The sequence below is a fragment of the Podarcis liolepis genome (assembly GCF_965112155.1).
Source record: "Podarcis liolepis genome assembly, chromosome: 8".
Lineage (NCBI taxonomy): Eukaryota > Metazoa > Chordata > Lepidosauria > Squamata > Lacertidae > Podarcis > Podarcis liolepis.
In genome coordinates this window covers 78,296,814-78,319,108 of record NC_139560.1, presented here as the reverse complement: position 1 = coordinate 78,319,108, position 22,295 = coordinate 78,296,814, and the positions used below count along the sequence as shown (strand labels likewise).

The following is a 22,295-nucleotide window of genomic DNA, read 5'->3' as shown; positions in this document are numbered from 1 at the left end:
CAGAAGTGTCTTCGGACAGCGCTGGCCCACGGCCTCTTGAGTGAGATGGGCGCACAACCCTAGAGTCTGGCAAGACTGGCCCGTACGGGCAGGGGTACCTTTACCTTTACCTTTAGTGGAAATTGTACATAGCCCTTAGGGGTAGAGAGAAGTGGTGTGGCCCCTTTAGTGTACAATTCATTGCTACAAGAGTGGTGGTGAATTGTCATTCTAACTGCATGCCAGCTGTTATCAATGTTGTATGATTTATATTTTGTACACTACCCTGATATAGTAAAGGTAAAGGGACCCCTGATCATTAGGTCCAGTCATAGCCGACTCTGGGGTTGCGGTGCTCATCTCACTTTATTGGCCGAGGGAGCCGGCGTACAGCTTCCCTGATATAGACAAATGTAAAAATTAAATAAAGTTTGGAAGGATGACAGATGGTGACAGTTGGAGGCAGAGCGGACAGAGCCATGTGAAAGCAGTTGGAAGGGGAATGTGGATGTAAGATATGGGGATAGGTTTGAGAGACAACCTGAATGGTTCTTCTAATAGAAACAGGTGCATCATATCTCTTCCCTGCATCTGTCCCAACCAGTCAGGTAAGGGCACTCACCTCTCGCTTCAAACCTGTCTGGCCAGACTACCATTGCAGTCCAGAAAGGTTTATTTCTTGATGGAAGGTTCAGCTTGTAGCCTGAATCCCACATACTGTTCCCATTTGACTCATTGCAACACCTACACCTAAGGTGATGCAGAGAACAGTTAGACTGGAAAAAGGAGAGCAACTCAGGGCAGAGCCAGCCTGAGATATTTTGCCACACTTTCCAGGCAGCAGCTGCAGGTGACAAGCACGGGACGTGGCAAAAGGAGCACTTTTTGGGGGCCCAGATTTGCCACCCCTCCCAGCTGTCCCTGGTCTGCTGCCTATCTCAGGGTGTGTTTGGGTTTGGGGAGGAGTTAAATAGAGAAAACTGAAATAACTTATACTTTTTAAAATATTCTCAGGGCAGTTCTTTCTGGCATAAAAATCTAGCAGGGAATCTTTTTCTTGCCTCCAACCTCCATATAATTTTAGTAGCAGAGGGTTTATCAGACATTGACTCTTTTACATTTAGATTAACACTAATCCCACAAATGTCTACTCAGAGGTAAGCTGGGTACACCAAAGTAAGTGTGTATAGGATGGCAGTATTACCTCTGAGGATGTACAAGGCCTACTGGATATTCTCAAAAACTCTAACAGTGGTGTTATATAGTGCAAACAAGCAAGGAATTCAGGGGGAAGGAGGACTCTCTGTTCCTTGTCATCCCTCTTCCACTCCCATGCAATATTTTTTTAAAGGGCTGTGTATGGTGATATTTATTTTAAAAAGCACTGAAATTTGGAGGGTAAACCCACAGATATGGGGAAGTAAAAGGGCAGCTCCTCTAGCAGCAAAAGAGTCGTCTGGGAAGAAGGAGGCATAATGAGGTTTGCGGCACATACAAGTGCCATATTGCGGCACACACAAGTCTTGTTGAGAACAGACTGGGAAGAAGGAACACATTGAGAACCCCCTTACAAAACTTAGTAGAGAGGCTGTCCGCAAAATACATATGCAGGCTGTGAACATTATAAATAAATGCTTATCTTAGCGGAGACTGGCAGCAGTCTTAACTAGGGTGCATAAAAAAACCTTGCAGGGTTGTTGGGCTCAGATTTTTTTTCTGTGCCCCAATCCCTCCCTGCAATAAACACTTCGGGGACAAAGGGATGGCTCAGCTGTTCTTCATGTTCCTAATGTTGCTTCCCTGCCCCTGCAAGCTGGCTTCTGCTTCTGAAAATTCCAGCAGCATATGTGCAAAATTATTGTGCATGAGGCTTTGGGGGCAAGTAGGGGTTTTGGCCCTAGACTACGGTATTTTTCTGAAAAGTAGCTTCAGGTTTTTGCATCCTGGCTTCGTTTCAGGTTTGGCATCCCAAAAGCTTCTGCATATGAGCATCTCCTTAACAAATGGCTCTGGCTAATCAATTATTCTTAAAGGGTGTATTCTTTCAATACTTATTTGGAACAACAGCTCAGCTTTTTTTCTTTTTTTTCAGGAATACATTTCTTTTCAGACTATATCATGATGTTTTAAAGTCTTCTGGTGTTTGTGTGTATATGATGTTTGCAAGTCTACCATATAATTTACCTCTAACTGGTATTTTAGTTTTATGGCAATTCCCTTTTATTGAAGTTAAATGTTACTGTGGTGATCATGTTGGATTGTTGAGCTGGCTTTGTCACTCTTACATTACAGTCACTATTACCATGTAATTCAGCTATATTTAAGTTTTAAATCAAATGTTCTACTCCTCTTAGGACTTGCTGCCAAACCCATAATTGACTGCCCTGAAAGTTCAATGAGTTATAATGACAATATTATCTGCTCGTCTCTTTTAGGGAACAAAAATTATGGTTATTCACTTAACCCTTCTTAAGTCCACCTTCCTGCAAGTATAAGAAGTCATAGCAAAACTTTTAGGGAAGAGATTGTAGACAGGCATAATCAAACTGTGCCAGATTAGCATTGTCATTTGCTGCAGAAATGCAATAATGAATTGTGGTGATGACACCTATGTGACAGCTAATGTGGATTATTTATTATACTATTTTTTAAGATTAGTGTAATCAAGGGAATACCTTAACACATTAATCTTCAGATCATGAGCTGTGACCTGACCTAAGTAGGTCACACAAATGGCACCATGGCCATCTTATAGAGACTGGGAGGGAAAAAGTAAGAGATGTGGAAGATTTAAGAGAAAGCGTCAAAGAGATGGCATGGAAGATAGATAAATAGTACAGACTGAAAGTGGCTAGGGGGTCCACGGAGTTAATTTATATTTCAGTTTGTGCAACATACATTTAAGACTCCCATTCTAGGCACATTTTCCTCCCAAAGTATTGTCTTCTTCATATTCAAGGAACAGAAACTGCACTACATTAACATTGATCATTTAGTGCTCACTGGTGAACTTGTCTATCATTTACATTTGCTTTATTTTAGCAAACCATAGTTCCACAGTTGTTTCTTTCCTCTTTCAGAAATATGTCCTGTAAGTGCTGCTAGTATTTTATGCATGACAAATATACATGAGAGACACTGGTGAAATTAGCTCCTTAGTCGCCACAATTGGGGAGAATCCATAGGATGCCCTCCAGATGTTTCTTGGGCTACATTTCCCATCAGCACGGCCCAAGGCCAAGGATGACAGGAGCTGTAGTTGAGGAGTATCTGGAGGGCATCATGTTGTCTACTCTTGACCCACAGAATTCTAGTTTGCTGAAAGCAGAGGCCATGTAATAAATTAATTAGACTTTCTATAGCAAATTTAGTGTGTTTAAAGCCTTTTACATGCATTAGCATACATGCAAATTATATAGGAGACCTTTGATCAGAATTCTCAAGATGTATATTTAAAAGCTATCACAGGGGCTGCTAATTTGCTTGGTCAATGGCAGGTAGTGGGGATAATCTATAATCTATTGTAGATAATCTAAGGAATTTGGGTAGTGTCAAATTCATACATGAAATACAGTTGATTTACAATAATGTTATTGACAATATGCTACGTAACAGTTTTTTTTAAATGTTCGGATTCTAAATAGCAAGTCTACCACAATTAACTGAGAACAATTTTGACAGCTGTGTGACTAAAACAATATGCTGTGCACTAATAAGAAAATTTATTTTATTATAGTCTTTAATTGGCTAAGCCTTTAATCTTCTCCTTCAGAAGCTTGCTAATCTGTTACTACTTCTGTAGCAGAGACCTATTAAATGAGCTTATTAAAAGTCAGTTCATACATTCAAGGTAGGAGTGCAAGTGACTTTCTGCTTCTGATGTAATATGGCACTCACTAAGTCCCCCCCCCCCCCCGGTGTGACCCATGGTTCATCATGTTTTTATATCATTGCTTCTAACAGCAAACTCAAGTGGTGAATGTAGAAAGCGAAAACAGGGCCCTGAGAACAGGAGGCTCTCTATCAGGTTCAGGTTTCCAAAGTACCAAAAATCCTTTTATACCCCACCCCTTTTATACCCCACCTGTCCCCAAATAATGGTTCAGGAAGGACTGGGCATGTTTTAGTAGCCACAAACTGTTGTGAGTCATTTGGCAAATAAAAACTGAAAAGGAGAGGCAGGAAGAGGTGGGGGTGGCGTGGCTGGCTGAGACCCTGAACACAAGCACTCTTACTAGGACAGAGAATATACAGCAACATTTCATTGCAGAATCCTATTGCTTATCATTAACTGCATCTAGGGTTGCCACCTTTGGTTGGGCAAAATATGGGACAGGCTGGGCAAAATAATGGATGGGTGGGTGAGGATTGGGGGCACACACACTCTCATGACTCCAAACCCTCTCCCCCCACGCACCTTTGAGGAGTGGGATTCCCCACATTTGGCCTCCCTCACCACCCTGCCCTGTTCTCCCCCGCAATTCATGAAGGTGGGCAGGGCCCTGGGGTAGCCAGCTGGCTCCCACGGATGACTTGAGGCCCAGCTCCAGCCTCTTGCCCATGCTGGCGTTGGAAGAGACTTGAGGAGGGAGGTGGGAGGAGAGGTCAAGTCGGGGTGGCGGAGGGGGCCAAGTGGCGGCAGACCTGCACCTTGCTAGACCAGCAGGTGGCGGCTGCTGAGGAGCACCAGCAAGAGGGAAGGAAGGAGGGGACAAGGGAGGGAGAGGAGGTTGAATATGAGCACTGTACACAGCAATATTTTGTTGCAGGTCCCACTTGTGATAACACTAAACCTTAAACATATTTTGTGTGTTTACAATTACCCTCAGTCAAATTATTTCTAATTCCTAATTCAATGTGAAACAGCAATATATATATGTCCATTATGTTTAGAGTTACTTAACTTATTAATTTAATTATCTTCTATACGCCAGGTGTTCAAGTGCTCATCAAGGAGGTTCTAGGGTAAGCGCTAACTGATTTAATTCAAAGTTAGAATGTGTTTGCCCAGTCTAGCAATAATCTGACAAAACAGTGTTTGCACTTTGAACACATAGAACCACAACCTCATTAAAGGCAGTAAAAATGTTCCACCCACCTACATGTTAGATAACTGAGAGGTCTCTAAACAGTGGAGGAATTACAATAATGTAGAAGTGGGAAATATGTCGTTCTGAATTCCTTTGGATAAAGGAGTACAGGTTTTCAATTAACAGAGAAAATCTAAAAATTCCTTACAAGTTAGCATGTGTGTCTGCTATGTGACAACAAAAAGTACAAATTGAAGACATCTGAAATGTAAAAACGTGTCTTTGGCATTTGTGATGCTAATGTAAAAGGTAAAGGTACCCCTGCCCATACGGGCCAGTCTTGACAGACTCTAGGGCTGTCCGCTCATCTCACTCTAGAGGCCGGGAGCCAGCGCTGTCCGCAGACACTTCCGGGTCACGTGGCCAGCGTGACAAGCTGCATCTGGCGAGCCAGCGTAGCACACGGAAACAGTGTTTACCTTCCCGCTGGTAAGCGGTCCCTATTTATCTACTTGCACCCGGGGGTGCTTTCGAACTGCTAGGTTGGCAGGCGCTGGGACCAAACGACGGTAACGCACCCCGCCGCGGGGATTCGAAGCGCTGACCATGAGATCGGCAAGTCCTAGGCACTGAGGTTTTTTTAATTGTTTGTAACATGATATGCCACCAATCATCCAGGGAGAAGTTATTTGTGTGTAACTTCTCTCAAGAGATGTTTGAGAGGCAAAAGATGCTGGGAGGTAGAATTGTATTTGTGGGGGATAAATGTATATTAACCAGGGCTTTAATTACTTAGTGATACCACAATTCTACCCACCTGAAAACCACATGCTTCCCATAACACCAGGTGTGAAGCAAATATGTATGTGTTTTTAGAGTGTAATGAGAAAAATGTTCTGTGCATGCCTAGGGGAACTTTTATCACTAGGGCCAGCCTGATACATTTTTGGCACCTGAGGGAGACGCCAAAATGATAGCGCCCTTCCTGTCAGGGCAGAAGGGGCAAGGGAAGATCAAGATCAACGTCATGATCTCCTGCCCTTGTGGACCCTGCTGCCTGAGGTGGTCGCCTCACCTTGCCTCACAGGTGGGCCAGCTCTGCTTATCGCCCATTTTCTATTTTCACATTGAGACAGAACTTGTCCTTGGCTCATTCTGCACTTGTCCCTTTACTTTCTTTTACTGTAGTGAAAAGAAGGGAGTAAGACAAGTTGGGTGTTATGCCCCATTCAGTCCAGTATTGTGCTTTTTCTACAATGAGAGATTCTGAGGTTTAAACCTGCTTGAGCATTATGCCCTCTTGGAGGAAAAGGGCTTAATTATGGTTATTCATTTGTAAAAGAAATTTGCATAAACTCAGTGACTTTCTGCTTCTGATGTAATATGGCACTCACTAAGTTCCCCCCGGGGTGACCCATGATTCATCATGTTTTTATATCATTCCTTTTAACAGCAAACTCAAGTGGTGAATGTAAACAGGACTGAAGCGAAAACAGGGCCCTGAGAACAGGAGGCTCTCTATCAGGTTCAGGGGGATCCTTTTATACCCCACCCCTAAAGGGCACCTGTCCTCAAATAATGGCTCAGGAAGGACTGGGCATGTTTCAGTAGCCACAAAGTGTTGAGAGTCATTTGGCAAAGAGAAACTGAAAAGGAGAGGCAGGAAGAGGTGGGGGTGGCATGTCTGGCTGAGACCCTGAACACAAGCACTCCTATTAGGACGGAGAATATACGGCAACGTTTTATTGCAGAATCCTATTGCTTCCCATTAACTACATCTAGGGTTGCCACCTTTGGTTGGGCAAAATATGGGACAGGCTGGGCAAAATAAAACTCAGGGACACACTCCATAGACATGTTGCAGTAAGTTTTGTAAGGAATAATTTACAAGCAGTCCAACGCAGAGAAGCAGGGTGCTTCTTTTTCTCCTCCTGGCTACCCTCTTGCTGCCACCCCACCACCACCACCTTCCTAACCACTGGAGGAGGAACGGGGGTGCAGAGGGAGCGCCGCATGCCGTGCCCCCCTGACATCGGGCGCCACGCCCCCAGAACACGCGGCACACCCCTGTGGGCAGCGTCACGCCCCCAGGGGGCACCAGCCATGCCTCCGCCTGCTCTCCGCCCCCGGTAGCGCAGCATGCATCTTCACCACTGTTCCTAACCATAGCTGTCAACTTTCAGATTTGAAAGTAAGGGATCAGCAGCCTCAAAAATAAGGGATCAGCAGCCTCACCTGTCCCGGGGACAGTCTACAGGATATCTAACAATGCGGGATAGCAGCGGGAAGCAGTGGGAAACGGCACTGGAATAAGGGAAGCAAAGAAAGGGAAGGTTGACAGCTATGTTCCTAATCCATTCTTGAGGCAATTTCCCCAAATTAAATAGAGAATACAGTGGGACCTCGGGTTAAGTACTTAATTCGTTCCGGAGGTCCGTTCTTAACCTGAAACTGTTCTTAACCTGAAGCACCACTTTAGCTAATGGGGCCTCCTGCTGCCGCTGCGCTGCTGGAGTACGATTTCTGTTCTCATCATGAAGCAAAGTTCTTAACCTGAAGCACTATTTCTGGGTTAATGGAGTCTGTAACCTGAAGCGTATGTAACCTGAGGTACCACTGTACAGCCACAAAATTACTGAGATTTCTTGCCCTTAGTTTTCACTTGCCATTGCTGACATTGGAGGAGGGGAAGCAAACAAGGAGGAAAGGGTCAAGGAAGAGAAGGTTATGAAACAGGCATATGATAATGAGTTCAGTCAATAAAGTGATTCAGAACAAAAACCAGCTCCAGAGCCCTATTGCAGCTATCCCTCTCTGGAAGGGCAACTGGGAGGCTACTGCTTGCATATTTCCTCTTGCAACTCTGTGTAACATGACTACATATCTACTTTTTTTTTAAATGGAAGCTAGAAATGCAGATAGGGGTCCTGGGCCATCTGTAAGGGACCAAGCCCTCACAGGCCACCTTGCAGAAATGTGTCTAGGGCTGGTTATAGTATATCAAATGTGGATGTTTTTTGTTTTTTTTAATGCAGGTCACCTGACCTGACACTGGAGACTGATGGTGTCTTTGTAATATTTGTTTTGTTTACAATTATAGTGGCACAGCATAGTGGAAGCAAACAAGCATTCCTACAGCAAGTAGTAGATCACCAGCAAGGAACTTACATCCCTTTGCAGCTGCACTCACTGTTCTAAGTTATTCCCAGCTAGAAACTCTTGGCTCCTTCCTTGTTTCTGACAATTCAAACTCCAGCTGGTTTGTGTGCATGCATGTATTTGCTGTTTCTCTGTCCCCATTCCTTAGCTGGATTGTTATCACTTTCTATAAGTTCTGAGAGATATCTCATCCCAAAAGCTGGAGACTAATTCCTTAGATATCAGGAGACCATCTCCTGCTCTTGGTTCCCACTGATGAAATATCTTATAAGCAAATATTCAGCCAAACAAAAAGAACTTCAGCCAGCAGCCATGATACCAACATTATCAACCTCTGCTCTCGGACAGAAAGTTAAATGAGATTAGATGTAGCATGTATACTCCACTTTTCTATTAAAATACTGTACTCAAAGTGGCTTACAACAATAGTTAAGGTATTTGACTACAATGCTCACATTCAGAGTCCTTGCCCAAGACCTGCACTAGGGCTGAGTGATATCTGGTTTTCAACATTGCAGTAAAGTATATTACCAGCTAAGGGACGCAGGTGGCACTGTGGTGTAAACCACTGAGCCTAGGTCTTGCTGATCGGAAGGTTGGTGGTTTGAATCCCCGCAACGGGGTGAGCTCCCGTTGCTCGGTCCCAGCTCATGCCAACCTAGCAGTTTGAAAACATGTCAAAGTACAAGCAGATAAATTGGTACTGCTCCGGCAGGAAGGTAAATGGAGTTTCCTTCCATTTGCCAGATGGGTGGGGTATAAATAAAATTATTATTAATTATTATTATTATTATTATTAATCACAATGTCTGAAATAAGGATGGTGCTACTGTAGAGGCATTGGCTAGCTTCAAGGTTTTTCCCACATTGTGATTTTTGCATAGCACACACACACACAATTCAAGATATATTGCTAGGTCTAAAATTATGAAAACGATATCACAGTATGGACTTCAAACTAGTTTTGGACAATATATTGCCCAATCCTAACCTGCACTATCTCCACAGAAGTTAGAGTGCAGTTCCTTAAGTTCCATCCTTATTCCCCAGGTCTTTAATAAAAAAAAATACCTGCAGGAATTGATGCATTTTGTCTCTAGTGTACATGCATATAAGGGTATGTGCTTGGAAAACAGTGTCAATATATGATTTTCTATCCCCTTCTCACAACAACATATCTCAAGGTAAATGTTGCTGGATTTTGAAGTTATTCTATGGTAAGTCCTTCAGGTTCCATTATGAGGCTAAACGTTTTACCAAAGATGCTGAAAATGGTGGCAGTAATGAGGATTTCCTACCACAGCAAATACTCCTGATTTTTGCAAGGCAGTCCTATTTTAATGTAAGATTAAATAACTGCTGCTCTAAGGGAAGAACTGGTGGAGAGGGAAGGTAAGGGCAATGTGCTATCTCTGGATTTGTTCTTTCAGTAATGTTTTATGGCAGAGGTTGTGTATAGTTGCACAAAGATAACCATCAGGCTTTGTCTAATTGTTCCCGTACTTGTCAAATAACTGCTTGTAAAGTTTATATAATACCACAAGGTGACTCCTTTGCTGTTAAGCTGCTTGTTGACCTTCCCGTGCCTGCGGCTTCCCACCTAATTTTTATGTTTAACATTCCTCCTCTATCATCCCCATCTCTCCCTCTCCGAGCCACATTGCTCATTTCTAAAAGTCGGTGAATCAGCTTTCCCATCCACCATGAGAAAGCAAAGTTGTACAAATCTGCTTTTCAAATCCCTCAAGATAGTCCTGAGGACAGGTTGTTCGAATACCAGAAAAAGGCAGAAATGCTTTTCTTGAAGCTGAGCATACTTGCCAAGACTTGACTTAAAGAATCATGGACATTTAACTTGTCCTGAGACATATCTGTGTTAATAACAATCGTGTGAAACAAAATGGCTCAACAGAAACTGCTGTAGCAGAACAAAAAGGGGGCTGTGTACAGTCAGTTTCATGAGAAACATATTTAATGTGCATTTGAGGCAAAACTTTCTTAAGGTAGCATACAGCTGTTAGATAAAGCTTTTACAAGCATAAATAGTTCCAGCTGTGGCTGTCTAGTGTTGGTGCCAAAAGCAACAAAATGTGAAACTGAGGAACTGCTAAATATTTTAGGGAAGAATTTAGCAAGGTGCCGAAAAGAAGATGTAGTTTTGAATTATATTTATAGCAATGTTTTTGAACCATATAAACCACCTGATTGCCTCTGACCCTATCTGGCACTCTGTGTGTAATGAAAACATCATGGCAGACAGAATAAAGATGACCCATGATCCTCCTGCAGCCTGAGCTATAATTATTTGTAGAATAATTGTACATTATTCTACATCATCATTGCCCAGAAAAAAACACAAGGACATCCCTGAAACCTAGCTGACTTTGCAGAGGGGGAGAGTGGAAGGCACAAAAGAAAATAAAAAATAAGAAATGCCCTCTCAGTTGTGTGAGTATTGACCTGAGAAAATATTTGCATGAGTATAATGTGTTTCTGATTTTAATGCAGGAGTACTGTGCCCCAAGTTTCAAATGTTTTGAAAACACTGTTCTTCAAAAAACAGATTAATGTTAGGAATATGGGTTGCTTTAGAACTTCAGCAGGCAAGGTTCTTCTTATCACTGCATCTGTATGCCAGGAACAGTTAAACCTGCTGAATGTTTTCAGACAGAACTTTGGGCAGGAAAAAAGTTGGCATTCAAAAACTTAGTCTGTTGGGAATGAAGATGAGTAGTTATGCTCTGAGCATTTTGCATCCTGTTGTGTGATCAACATGCATGCGTAAAACCAAGCCAAAGTACAGGATTTTCAATCATTCTTAATTTGAATTGTAAAAGACGGAAGATTAGCAATAATGACTGAATAAGAAACATCAAACATGCCAGGGGAAAGACGAAGCATAAATTAAAAGGCACGTTCTAAGTAAGTTTAATGCCAGACAGGACAAAGTGTTTTACATGCCCCATTGCTGGCTGTCTGCCCACTTTATGAAATATTTAGATAGGAATCTGAAGGAGTAAAAACTTGTTTAGATCTAGGTAGCTATTAAAGTACCAATTTAAGTCCACAGCACTCTGGCCAGTAAATTGGTGCTAACACAAAAAAATTAACAGGAACAATGTATAGCACTGCATTCTAAAGTAAAATAACATAAAAATATTCAGTGTTGATTTATCATGGAAGTGTAGTATTATAATGCAAGTAAACAAGCAACTACACAAGTAGATTTACTGTTGTGGTCTTAAAAAAAAAAAAAAAGAGTTACAACCAGGGCTATTTTTCAGCTGCAACTCACCAGAACTCAGTTCCAGAACTTATCTGGTGGGTGCCATTGCCATTAAAGAAGAACAAGGGTGGCATTCGTGGTGAGTTCCAGCACCTCTTTTTCCAGAAAAATAACACTGGTTACAACAGAGGGCAGAACAGCATTTACCGGTGTTAAGGCTTACTAAAGCTAAACCTGTCTAGGTCTGTCCTGGTGTAAGGTTGCCAACTTTTTGATCAGCTATAAGGTTGCCAGCCTTTTTCTTGCCAAAAGTCTTGTGCTTGCATGAGAAAGAAATGGGAGAAACTGCATGAGAAACTGAATGGGAGACTGCCTTGGATTAGGGTTAATAATGTAAGGAGGGGGGAATGAATTAGATGTGATGGCTGCTGAAGACCTCTCTCTTTATAATGCAAGGGCCTTATTGAGTAAAAAGAGTGCACAGCCGGGGATGTTGATCTCTTCCTGCCGGTACATTTCTGATAATTGGTCTCACTACTCATTTCAAAGTCCTGATGAGGAAAAAGGTGTAGGATCTCATGGTTTCGGGAAAGGTACTCACTGTGTGAGGAAACCGTGTAATGGGTGTGCCCTAATGTCAGGAAGCAGCAGGACTCAGGAAAGCTTCAATAGTATTTATTGCTGGACAGCAGACCAAAACTCAGCATAACAGCCACACGAGGAAGACTAATGTATTCACAGCATAAAATGTAGTGATGTTGCCTCCCTCTGCTGCATTTCAAATCACATATGCATGCTGTTGTACAGATCAGAGGGGGCGGGGATGACTTCACCAAATGCACATTACATGTCTCATGCTATTCATGCAATTGTCATCTGGGCATGCACCATTATCTGTGCATGTCCAACGGCTGCCTCAAAGGTACACACCTAAGTCTAACTGCAGAGTGAATTTGGCTTAATATTTCCTTTCAGATTGAAGCTGGTTTGATGGAAATGCCTCAGACAGCAGCACTTGTCAAGAAACTATTAGCATAGCTTTTCAACGTGGATTCAAAAACCATCAGTGGGAGAGCACTACAGCCAAAGTAAACTGTAGCATCCACACATGATACCTTTAAAGCACATTTGGAACACATTTCTTTCCCTCAAATAATTATGATTCCAACTGGTTCCCAGTTGACTAAGGAGGGAACCACCCCCAAGGAGGAGAGGGGAGTTTCTATTACATATCAGTTCTATCTCTTAGAGAGAGAGGGCAAAGACCCCACACACTACAAAAAGTGAACAGGGAAAGAGTACCACAAATACAGTAATGTGATTTGTTCTTCAGCCTTTGTCCGCATGCATTTTTTCTTCTAATATCAGATAGTTCCTCCTCTTTATATATTTAATTAAATGTGCATATGTGCATTGAAATGTATTAAATATATGTTCCATCATCATCTCTAGTTTGGTCCCAGTTCTTGGTACAGTACATCTCCTGTATTTAAGCTGCAGTGTGGAACATGTGAAAACAAATCTTAAGGCCTAAAGAAGCATACCAAAGCAGGATTTTTTTACTTCTTGCTTTGAACAACACACCTACCCATGCCCTTTCACAAAGTGTTGGGAGATTCCCAGCTGATACATGAGAAACAAGTCTAACCAATGTCCATAGTTTCATTTCTTCCTTTCTTACCTCTCCCTTGCCTTGTAAACTAAAGCAACACAACTGTATCTAAATTAAAAGCAGATTGTGTCTCCCTCATTGCCCTTTCCCCTTGTGTCCCGAACAAGATATCCACTATAATCCCGTCCCCCTCTCCATAAATTCTTACCATGTTTACCTGGTCAAATCTGTTGGATGCTATATAAAACAATTCAAACTTTTTTTTAAGCTCTTGGAGAAAAACACTTCAAGGTAGGAGGCTTTGTGATTGACACAAGGGCTGGGCAATTAGATGATTGCTAGTGCAAACTGGATTAACAGGTTTTGCCTGAACTAGATTTGGGGAGAAGATTGCAAGTGTGCTCCCAAAAGTCATCAGTGCAGAGCCTTTCTGCACAAGAAACGCCTTCTCCTCTTTGCATCAGGGCTACACCAAGCCAAAATGCAGACCATCCAAGTACCGTGGCCTGCTTTGAGTTCAGGTGGAGCAGAGTGATTTTCCAGTTTGTACTGCCTGCCTGGAACTGGAAAAATGAGGGTAGTGCGATCAAGCAGCTGACATACCACAATACGGGGCCTATGGGCTTTGACAGGCTTTGGGGGGGGCAGGGGTCACAGTCACAATTTTGTACTGGTATAATTCAAGTCTCAGTCTCAGTCAGTTTTACTGCACATAGCCAAAGGCTGTCGCAATGTACACAGAATTATTTGACAATTAAAAGAAAATATACTGAATTGATAAAAAAGACTTAAAACATTTATATTATCAAAACTGCACTCTAAACAGAGCTATAAAAGTACCCCAATGTACAAATAAAAATATTAAACAATAAAATTCATAAGCTAAAATCATCACATGGCCACTCATGTTAAAAACAATATCAATTAATACAGTGTGCAATTTATACTCAGAGTTTGGTGACAAAGATAGAGCATAGCCTGAGGTAGATAGATAGGATCAAATAAATTCATCTCCTTTACAGTTAATGGTTACCTTGGCTATATAATTTGCTCTAATTTTCCTAGCAGCAGTTGCAAAAAGTGCTACATGCCAGGTCACATACTTATCTGTGTACTGGTATAATTCTCCCATATTAAATTGGAGACTGAGATTGGAGGTCAGTTTGAAATCTAATGTGGGTTGCCCTTGTTGTCGCCCTCAACTGTCTTTTTGAGAAAGCAGGCGTATGCTCCAGAATTAGCTGTTTAGGTACAGAACGGGCAGAAATTATTTCAAAGGGCAGCATGTAAGTGTGTGGGTTCCTTGCCCGAAGGTTAAGGTTTTTAAGAAGAAAATGGGAAGGTTTAAGGCAGGGGTCAGCAAACTTTTTCAGCAGGGGGCCAGTCCACTGTCCCTCAGACCTTGTGGGGGGCCAGACTATATTTTGAAGAGAAAAAAAAGAATGAATTCCTATGCCCCACAAATAACCCAGAAATGCATTTTAAATAAAAGGACACATTCTACTCATGTAAAAACACGCTAATTCCCGGACTGTGCACAGGCTGGATTTAGAAGGCGATTGGGCTGGATCCAGCCCCCGGGCCTTAGTTTGCCTACCCATGGTTTAAGGCCATTGCTGAGGGAACCCTTACTCTCGCCAGCAGGGGCCAAATCTTTGCAACTTGAGGTGAAAATGTCAGTTTTTGCCTGCCATTGTTTTGCCTGCAATGTTTAGAAGTCACCAGAAACTATTCTGGCATCTGCTCTGAGCTCCAGCAGGGGGAGCTGTACAACGAAAGGCATAAAAACAATGGAAGGCCTAATTTTGTGAGGACAAAATGGCGGCAGGGGCAAAAGGAAAAGAGGAGGAAGAGGCTCTGAGGAGGGAGTTGCAACACAGGCCCTCCTCATTGTCCTGTTCTCTCTCTCTCTCTCTCACACAACACAGCGGACACATTGCTCTTGCGAATCCTCCATCTGTACTCCTTTTATTGACACGTATATTCAGTTCTCCTCTGCTTATTTTCCCCTCAGTGTTGATAGACTGGAAAGAAATGTTAATGGAAGAAGGAAGCTAATTGTGGAAAAAGACAGCCTCCCAGGAGGAGACATGTAGCAGCAACTTTTTTTTTTAATTTTTATTGATTTTAACATATAAATTATAAAATGTAACACAAAACTTATCACTTATACAATCTTTTTAGACTTCCATCAGCACCTCTGATGATCCACTGTTTTAATCACTTCTTATGCATTTCTTAACTTTATATTGGCTTTACATCTCTTAACAAATCATCCTTCCCCTTCTCCAATTTTGCAATACTTCCGATAATACTCCTCACAAAACTTCTTGCAAACCTACAAACGTTGTCTGATCTTCGCAAATACTTTTCAAATAGTCCGTAAATTTACTCCAGTCTTCCGTGAATTTCTGGTCCCACTGGTTTCGAATCCTTCCTGTTAGTTTATCTAGTTCTGCATAGTCCATTAACTTCATTCTCCATTCTGCAATCGTCGGTAATTCTTCTTGCTTCCATTTTTGGGCCAATAATATTCTTGCTGCTGTTATTGCATATAAAACGAGCTTATATTCCTTTCTATTTATATCACTCCCCACAATGCCCAGTAAAAATGCTTCTGGTTTCTTTATGAATGTATATTTCAACGTTTTTTCCATCTCATTATATATCATATTCCAGAAGCATTTCACCTTTTTACATTCCCACCGCATGTGATAAAATGTTCCCTCTTTTTCTTTACATTTCCAACATCTGTTACTGACTTTATACATTTTCACTAACTTAACAGGTGTTATATACCATCTATACATCATTTTCATCACATTTTCTTTTAGGGCATTGCATGCAGTAAATTTTAAACCTTCTTTCCATAATTTCACCCAATCACTCAGCTGTATATTATACCCAAAATCTTTGGCCCAGTGAATCATAACCGACTTAACCTCCTCGTCCTTCAAATGCCATTCAAGCAGCAGTTTATACATTTTAGACAAAATTTTAGAATCATTACTTAATATCTCTAATTCAAACTTTGATCCACTTTCATCAAATCCTTTTTCTTTAGAGTCCTGTTTAAACATTTCATTGACCTGGCGGTAGTGTAGCCAATCATTTACATATTCTTTAATTTCTTCATATGGTTTCATTTTCCAGACATGTAGGAGCAACTTAGTGGGTGTTTTCCCCACCTCCACCCCCCACAAATTAGGAGACCGCTGTGCTTTCTTGTTCTTTTATATTAAATTTGGAGCTTGAAGATATGTTCTGAGAGGTTACTCTTCAGTCGCAAAGCCTTATCCTGTACTTTTATGCCCTTCCCTCCCACATGCTTAGGCTCACTTGCCTCAGGCTGTTCAGAGACCAGAAAGGTCTCCAAAGAAGGGTCAGCCTTAAAACAAGTACCGAGGGAAAAGTCGTTCTAAAAAGGACAACTGGTGTGTGTGTAGAAAAGGTTGACGATGAAAATATCTGAAAACTGGCTTCGTGTTCCTTTGCGACTCCAAAATATATTCCAAGGGAATTGGAAAAATTGACACATAAACTACGGGACAAGGATAACTGACTTTAAAGATGAATGGGAACCTTTTACAAAGTATTGAAAGAAACAACAAACTGAATTGGACTCTTTGGCAGGTTTTGAATAAACACTCACCAACTTTTTTATTGACAATAACCAGTCAGATAAATTAAGAATTTATACAGTTTTGTAACATGCAGAGAATAGCATTTGTAGAGAAACCAAAGTCTGGAGCTGAGGGAAGTCAGGGGGGAGGGGAGGGCGGGTCATTTTATGGGGGGGGGGAATTGGGGGGAATCAAGGATGATATGTTTTAAGATAATATGTTTTGTTTAAATTGTGTGTGTTTATATATATATATATATATATATGCAGGTTTTGGTGTCCTCGGGTGTCTTCCCGTGTAAAAGTTGGGGTGTCTAGGCGACGTTTCGACGAGGTCTCACTCGTCATCTTCAGGCTGGTGCTTTCGGCTTCTTGTTACTGGAACAGAGCGGGATCTCAGTGTTTGAGTTTCTATAAATACTGTAGAGGGGTGTGGTGTATTGCCTCAGAAGTTCTGGGCAGAGGGGAAGTTCCCAGGCTAGTGTTCTTTTCTTCTTTTGTTCCTTAATTACTTGAGGGATATCTTGAGTGATTACTTGAGTGATATTCTGAGTACCACTTAGGTGGGTCATTGGGTGTGGATTAGTTGCTAAAGCCTTCGTGTCTTGACCTCTTGAATTTGTGAAGAGTTTTTCTGGGAAGATGGCTGTACTGCACTTAGTTGTGCTTTGGCTTGGCTTCGTGTATAGGGGCGAGCTGTGGTTTTGTGCCCTGTGCCAGCCAGATCTGTGTAGGGATTGCAGGGGGGTGCAGCATCCGGAGGTGCCACTATGGTTTGGTTACTGGATGGTGTCTGTAATTTATCTGTGGAGAGGGTCTGGGTTTGGGTCTGGTGTGGTTGATTGGTGGTGGCGTTCTGTGTGCCTCTGGATCTGGTGTCGGTTTTTGTGGGGAGGGCTAATTTCCAGATGTCTGGCAGGCGGGACGTGTCGTCACGCTTGTTCATGTTGTGAGGGTGTTTCTCTATCTCGATGGCTTCCATGATTATTCTCTTGTGGTGATGTTCCATGTTAAAGAGCAATTTGGAATCTGCAAAATTAATTTCGTGTCCTGTTTCTTTCATGTGTTGGAAAAGAGAGGAAGATTTTTCTTCTTTTTTGACGGCATTCTTGTGTTCTGCGATACGTGCATTTATTCGTCTGTTTGTTTGTCCAATGTACGTGGCTGGGCAGACTTTGCAGGGTATTTCATAGACCCCTTGGTTTTCCAACTGGATTTTATCTTTGGGGTTTCTGAGGATATTGGCTATTTTTTGGTTGGTGCAAAAGGCTGTTTTGATATTGTGTTTATGGAGGATTTTGCTAATTTTATCTGTAGTGCCCTTGATATAAGGAAGGAGGGCCATGCCATTGTTTTCTTCTGTGTCTTGGTTTTTGGGGGGTGTTTCTTTTTGGATAAGCTTCGTAACCCTGTTTTGCTGGTATCCATTGGCGATTAACACATTTGAGAGATTCTGTAACTCAGTTGTCAAGTGGTCTTTGTCAGTCAGGCGTTTGGTTCTGGAGATGAGGGTCTTGGCTACGGAGTTTATTTGTGCAGGGTGGTGGTGTGATTGAGCATGTAAGTAGCGGTTGGTGTGTGTTTTTTTCCGGTAGATAGTGTGTCCTAGGGAGCCATCAGGTTTTTTGTAGATTAGGACGTCAAGGAAGGGAAGCTGGTTGTTGGCTTCTATTTCCATAGTGAATTGTATTTTGGGGTGTAGGCTGTTGAGATGTGTGAGGAAGCTATCTAGTTTTTCTTTCCCGTGTGGCCAAATTACAAAGGTGTCGTCAACATATCTGAGCCAAAGTTTGGGTTTGTGTTCTGACTTGTCTAAAGCATTGGTTTCAAAGTGTTCCATGTACAGATTTGCGATGACCGGTGAGAGGGGTGATCCCATAGGTGCTCCTTCTATCTGTTTGTATCTTTGTCCATTGTGGATGAAGTACGTGTTGGTTAGGCAGTGGTTGGTCAGGTCCAGGATGTATTCGGGGGGATTGTATTTGTTTTGAATGGCTGTCAAGGCTTCATTAATGGGCACTTGTGTGAAGAGAGATACAACATCGAAGCTCACAAGTAGGTCATCGGGATGTAGGTTTTGCTTCTTTATTGTTTCTATGAACTGGAAGGAGTTTGTAACGTGTGAAGAGATGGATTCTGCATAGGGCTGAAGTTGCTTAGCGAGAAATTTAGCGAGATTTTGTAGAGGTGAGCCTATGGAGCTGACTATTGGTCTGAGTGGTGTTCCTTCTTTGTGTATCTTGGGGAGGCCGTAGAGTTTGGGGCATCTGGATGATTTTTCTCTGGGGGTGATTCTTAGCTGGATTTCTTCACTGATAGGAGAGGCTTTTATTTTGGATTTGGTGGTTTTTTCCAGATAGGTGGTGGGATCTGTTTTTATAGGTTGGTAGGTAGGGTCTTGGAGTAGATTTGATAGTTTTGCTTGGTAGTCCGATGTGTTCATCACAACAGTGGCATTACCTTTGTCTGCTGGGAGAATGATTATGTTGTTGTCTTTCCTCAGGTTGGTGAGTGCTTTCTGTTCTTCTTTGTGTAAATTGCTTCTGGGTGGTTTGCTGGAGCAGAGGATGTTGGTGACTTCAAGTCTGATTTTATTGGCTTCATCTGGGTTGATTTTGGTTAGGCTAGCTTCGACTCCGCATATGATGTTTTCCGTGGGGATGCGTCTCGGGGTAACTGCAAAGTTGAAACCTTTGGAGAGTACTTTGGTTTCAGTTGAGGTGAGGATCCTGTCTGATATGTTATGTACTGTTTGTTTCATGGGTTGTTGTGGAGGGTGGCTGGGCTTCTGGCGTCTCTCTAGTTTGTGGAGTTTGTTGGTGTGTGTGTCTGTCTTATGTGAGGTCTCAGTTTCAGCTCTCCAGACGGCTAGTTGTTTGCATTTGTCCCAGAGTGCAGGGTGGATTTTGTTACAGAGTTTGAGGTGAAGAGTGAGCAGATCTTTGTTGGTTTGGTTTAGTAGGTATCTTTTCTTATGTAGTTCGTTTCTGATTAGGGATAGTTCAGTTCGTTTCAGGATCCTTTCGGTAGCTGGGGTTTTAGAGTGGAATTTAAGTTGGAAGCATGTGGGAATTAAGTTGTTGTCTCGGCAGTTGCGTAGGAACAAGAGATCACATAAGATGGTGGCTCTTCGGATTTCTAGTTTCTCGTAGGTTCTTGTCAGCTGGAAGGTTTCCTCCCCGTAGAGGTGAGATATTTGTTTTCGTAGATTTTCACGGGTACAGGAATGCAGGTTTTGGTGTCCTCGGGTGTCTTCCCGTGTAAAAGTTGGGGTGTCTAGGCGACGTTATATAATATATATATATATTCCAAGGGAAATTCACTCTCCAATCGCATTGATGATTGGGCATAAAGTTTGTTCCAATAACTTCGTTATAAGTCTGGGCTTGAGGGAAATACTGTTCCAGAACGAGGAGATCTTTATACATGTGGAAGGAAAGCTGATGAAGAAAACCCATAAACACCATTTCCCCTCAAAAACGTATTGCCATTTGAGTAGCTTGTTGTTAAAAAAACAAACAACAACAACTAACCAAGGTGTTTGGTGTTTTGTTAAGAGTGCAGTCATAAGTTGGACAGGCAGGGAGCAGGGCCAAACTTTGGTAATATGGTGCCCTGAGGCAGGTCAAAATCCCCCCCCCCCCAATTTATTTCCACAATAATTCCTTTTGGTACAGTTGCTTTTTTATGAATCTTCTCAGTAGGTGCGCATATAAATAATGTTGTTGTTGTTGTTTTGCACCCCTTCAGCTTGGCACCCTGAATATTGGAACTGCCTTGCAATGCCCTAAATCTGATGCTACAGGGCAACCAGATTAAAAGGTGTGAGGGGATGCTCTTAGCCTCTTTTTTTGCCACTTATATTTATATATACAGTGCCATTTTTCTAGAAAAAGAGGTGTTGGAACTCATGGCAATGGTGCCCACTTGAGAGGTGCTGGAACTGAGTGCTTTTTTACTTAATGTTTAAGGGTACTCTCATTTTGACTCAAGAAAATCACCATTTTATAGTTCAGATTAGGAAAAATAAATACAGTAAATGGACAAAAGTACAAAGATTCACAAAATGTTTAGGGGTATGCGTACCTCTGTATCCCCAGTAAAAAAGCACTGTGTTTTCCCACTTCACTTCCAAATACAGTGGTACCTCGGGTTACATACGCTTCAGGTTACATACGCTTCAGGTTACAGACTCCACTAACCTAGAAATAGTACCTCAGGTTAAAAACTTTACCTCAGGATGAGAACAAAAATCATGCGGCGGCAATGGGAGGCCCCATTAGCTAAAGTGGTGCTTCAGGTTAAGAACAGTTTCAGGTTAAGAACGGACCTCCAGAACGAATTAAGTACTTAACCCGAGGTACCACTGTACAGTACTATTTTTCTAGAAAAAGGGGTGTTCTGGAACTCATGGCAATGGTGCCCATCTGAGAGGTGCTGGAACTGAGTGCTTTTTTACTTTAAAAAATGTTTAGGGGTACTCTCATTTTGACTCAAGAAAATCACCATTTTATAGTTCAAATCAGGAAAAATAAATACAGTAAATGGACTAAAGCACAAAGATTGACAAAATGTTTAGGGGTATGCGTAGCCCTGTGTACCCCCAGTAAAAAAGCACTGTGCTTTCCCACTCCACTTCCAAATACAGTGGTACCTGGGGTTACATACGCTTCAGGTTACATACGCTTCAGGTTACAGACTCCGCTAACCCAGAAATAGTACCCCAGGTTAAGAACTTTACCTCAGGATGAGAACAAAAATCATGCGGCGGCAATGGGAGGCCCCATTAGCTAAAGTGGTGCTTCTAGTTAAGAACAGTTTCAGGTTAAGAACAGACCTCCGGAACGAATTGAGTACTTAACCCGAGGTACCACTGTAAAAGGGATGTGTGTGTGTGTGTGTGTGTGTGTGTGTGTGTGTATACACCTACCCACCCATCCACCCACCCACCCCAGCTATAGGTTGGCATAGAGAAAGGGTCAATCCTAAAGCCTCTCTAATGAACTGAGGTTTCTCCCTCCTGCCTTCCAGAAGGCCCCATTTGGGGGCTTAATGGCTGCTACCACCAACAAAAGTACCACCAGTGGTAGTTTCTCTGGAGAAGATTTTGGATGAGTGTGTGAGGGGCTGCAGGATACAAATGTACTGATGTGTTTGTTTGTTTGTTTGTTTGTTTGTTTGTTTGTTTGCCACGGATGGCTAATGAGAGTTGGCAGTATGAATTCTATAAGAAAATAGAATTGTTGCATAACGCTCTCTCAGATTTAACAAAAGTTTATCTTTTAGTATTCTGGTTAATCAATGCCCCTCTTGTTCTTTTTTATTTAGTAGGAGTAAGTGGAGCTGGGTGCGGAGGGGAGGGAAGCAAGACAAGAGCTACAACAAAATGTATATTCTAAATACCCAGCGAGATGGCCCATCATCTTTTTCATTCACCATCATTAGGCTAGATTGGTTTCCTGGGAGATGTCCCAGTTAAGTGGATTTCCTGATTAAGTGCTTCCCGATTAACTGGAATAGATTGTAAGGACTGTACATAAATATGCCTTGCTTGTGACTCTCTTTGTATTTTGTTGTTAGAAAATGGATGCCCGCTCCACATTATTTCTCTTTCCAAATGGGTATATCTTATTGGTTTCAAAAGCACCATTAAAATGGCATTATTTT

The 22,295-nt window shown here is 42.1% G+C and overlaps 1 protein-coding gene across 32 annotated transcripts in view; it reads left to right on the top strand.

The window, feature by feature from the left end:
- Positions 1-22,295, top strand: part of MAJIN (membrane anchored junction protein) — a 62,052-nt gene that overhangs the window by 17,952 nt on the left and 21,805 nt on the right. For 3 of the 32 annotated variants that reach the window (XM_083519525.1, XM_083519536.1, XM_083519514.1), the window contains exon 1: positions 19,929-20,230. The exons of 1 other annotated variant lie outside the window; for it this stretch is intronic. In XM_083519525.1, coding sequence (XP_083375651.1) covers positions 19,967-20,230 — 264 coding nt within the window. In that variant the 5' untranslated portion in view covers positions 19,929-19,966. 28 more of the 32 variants (XM_083519529.1, XM_083519520.1, XM_083519533.1 and 25 more) reach the window with 23 other exon arrangements.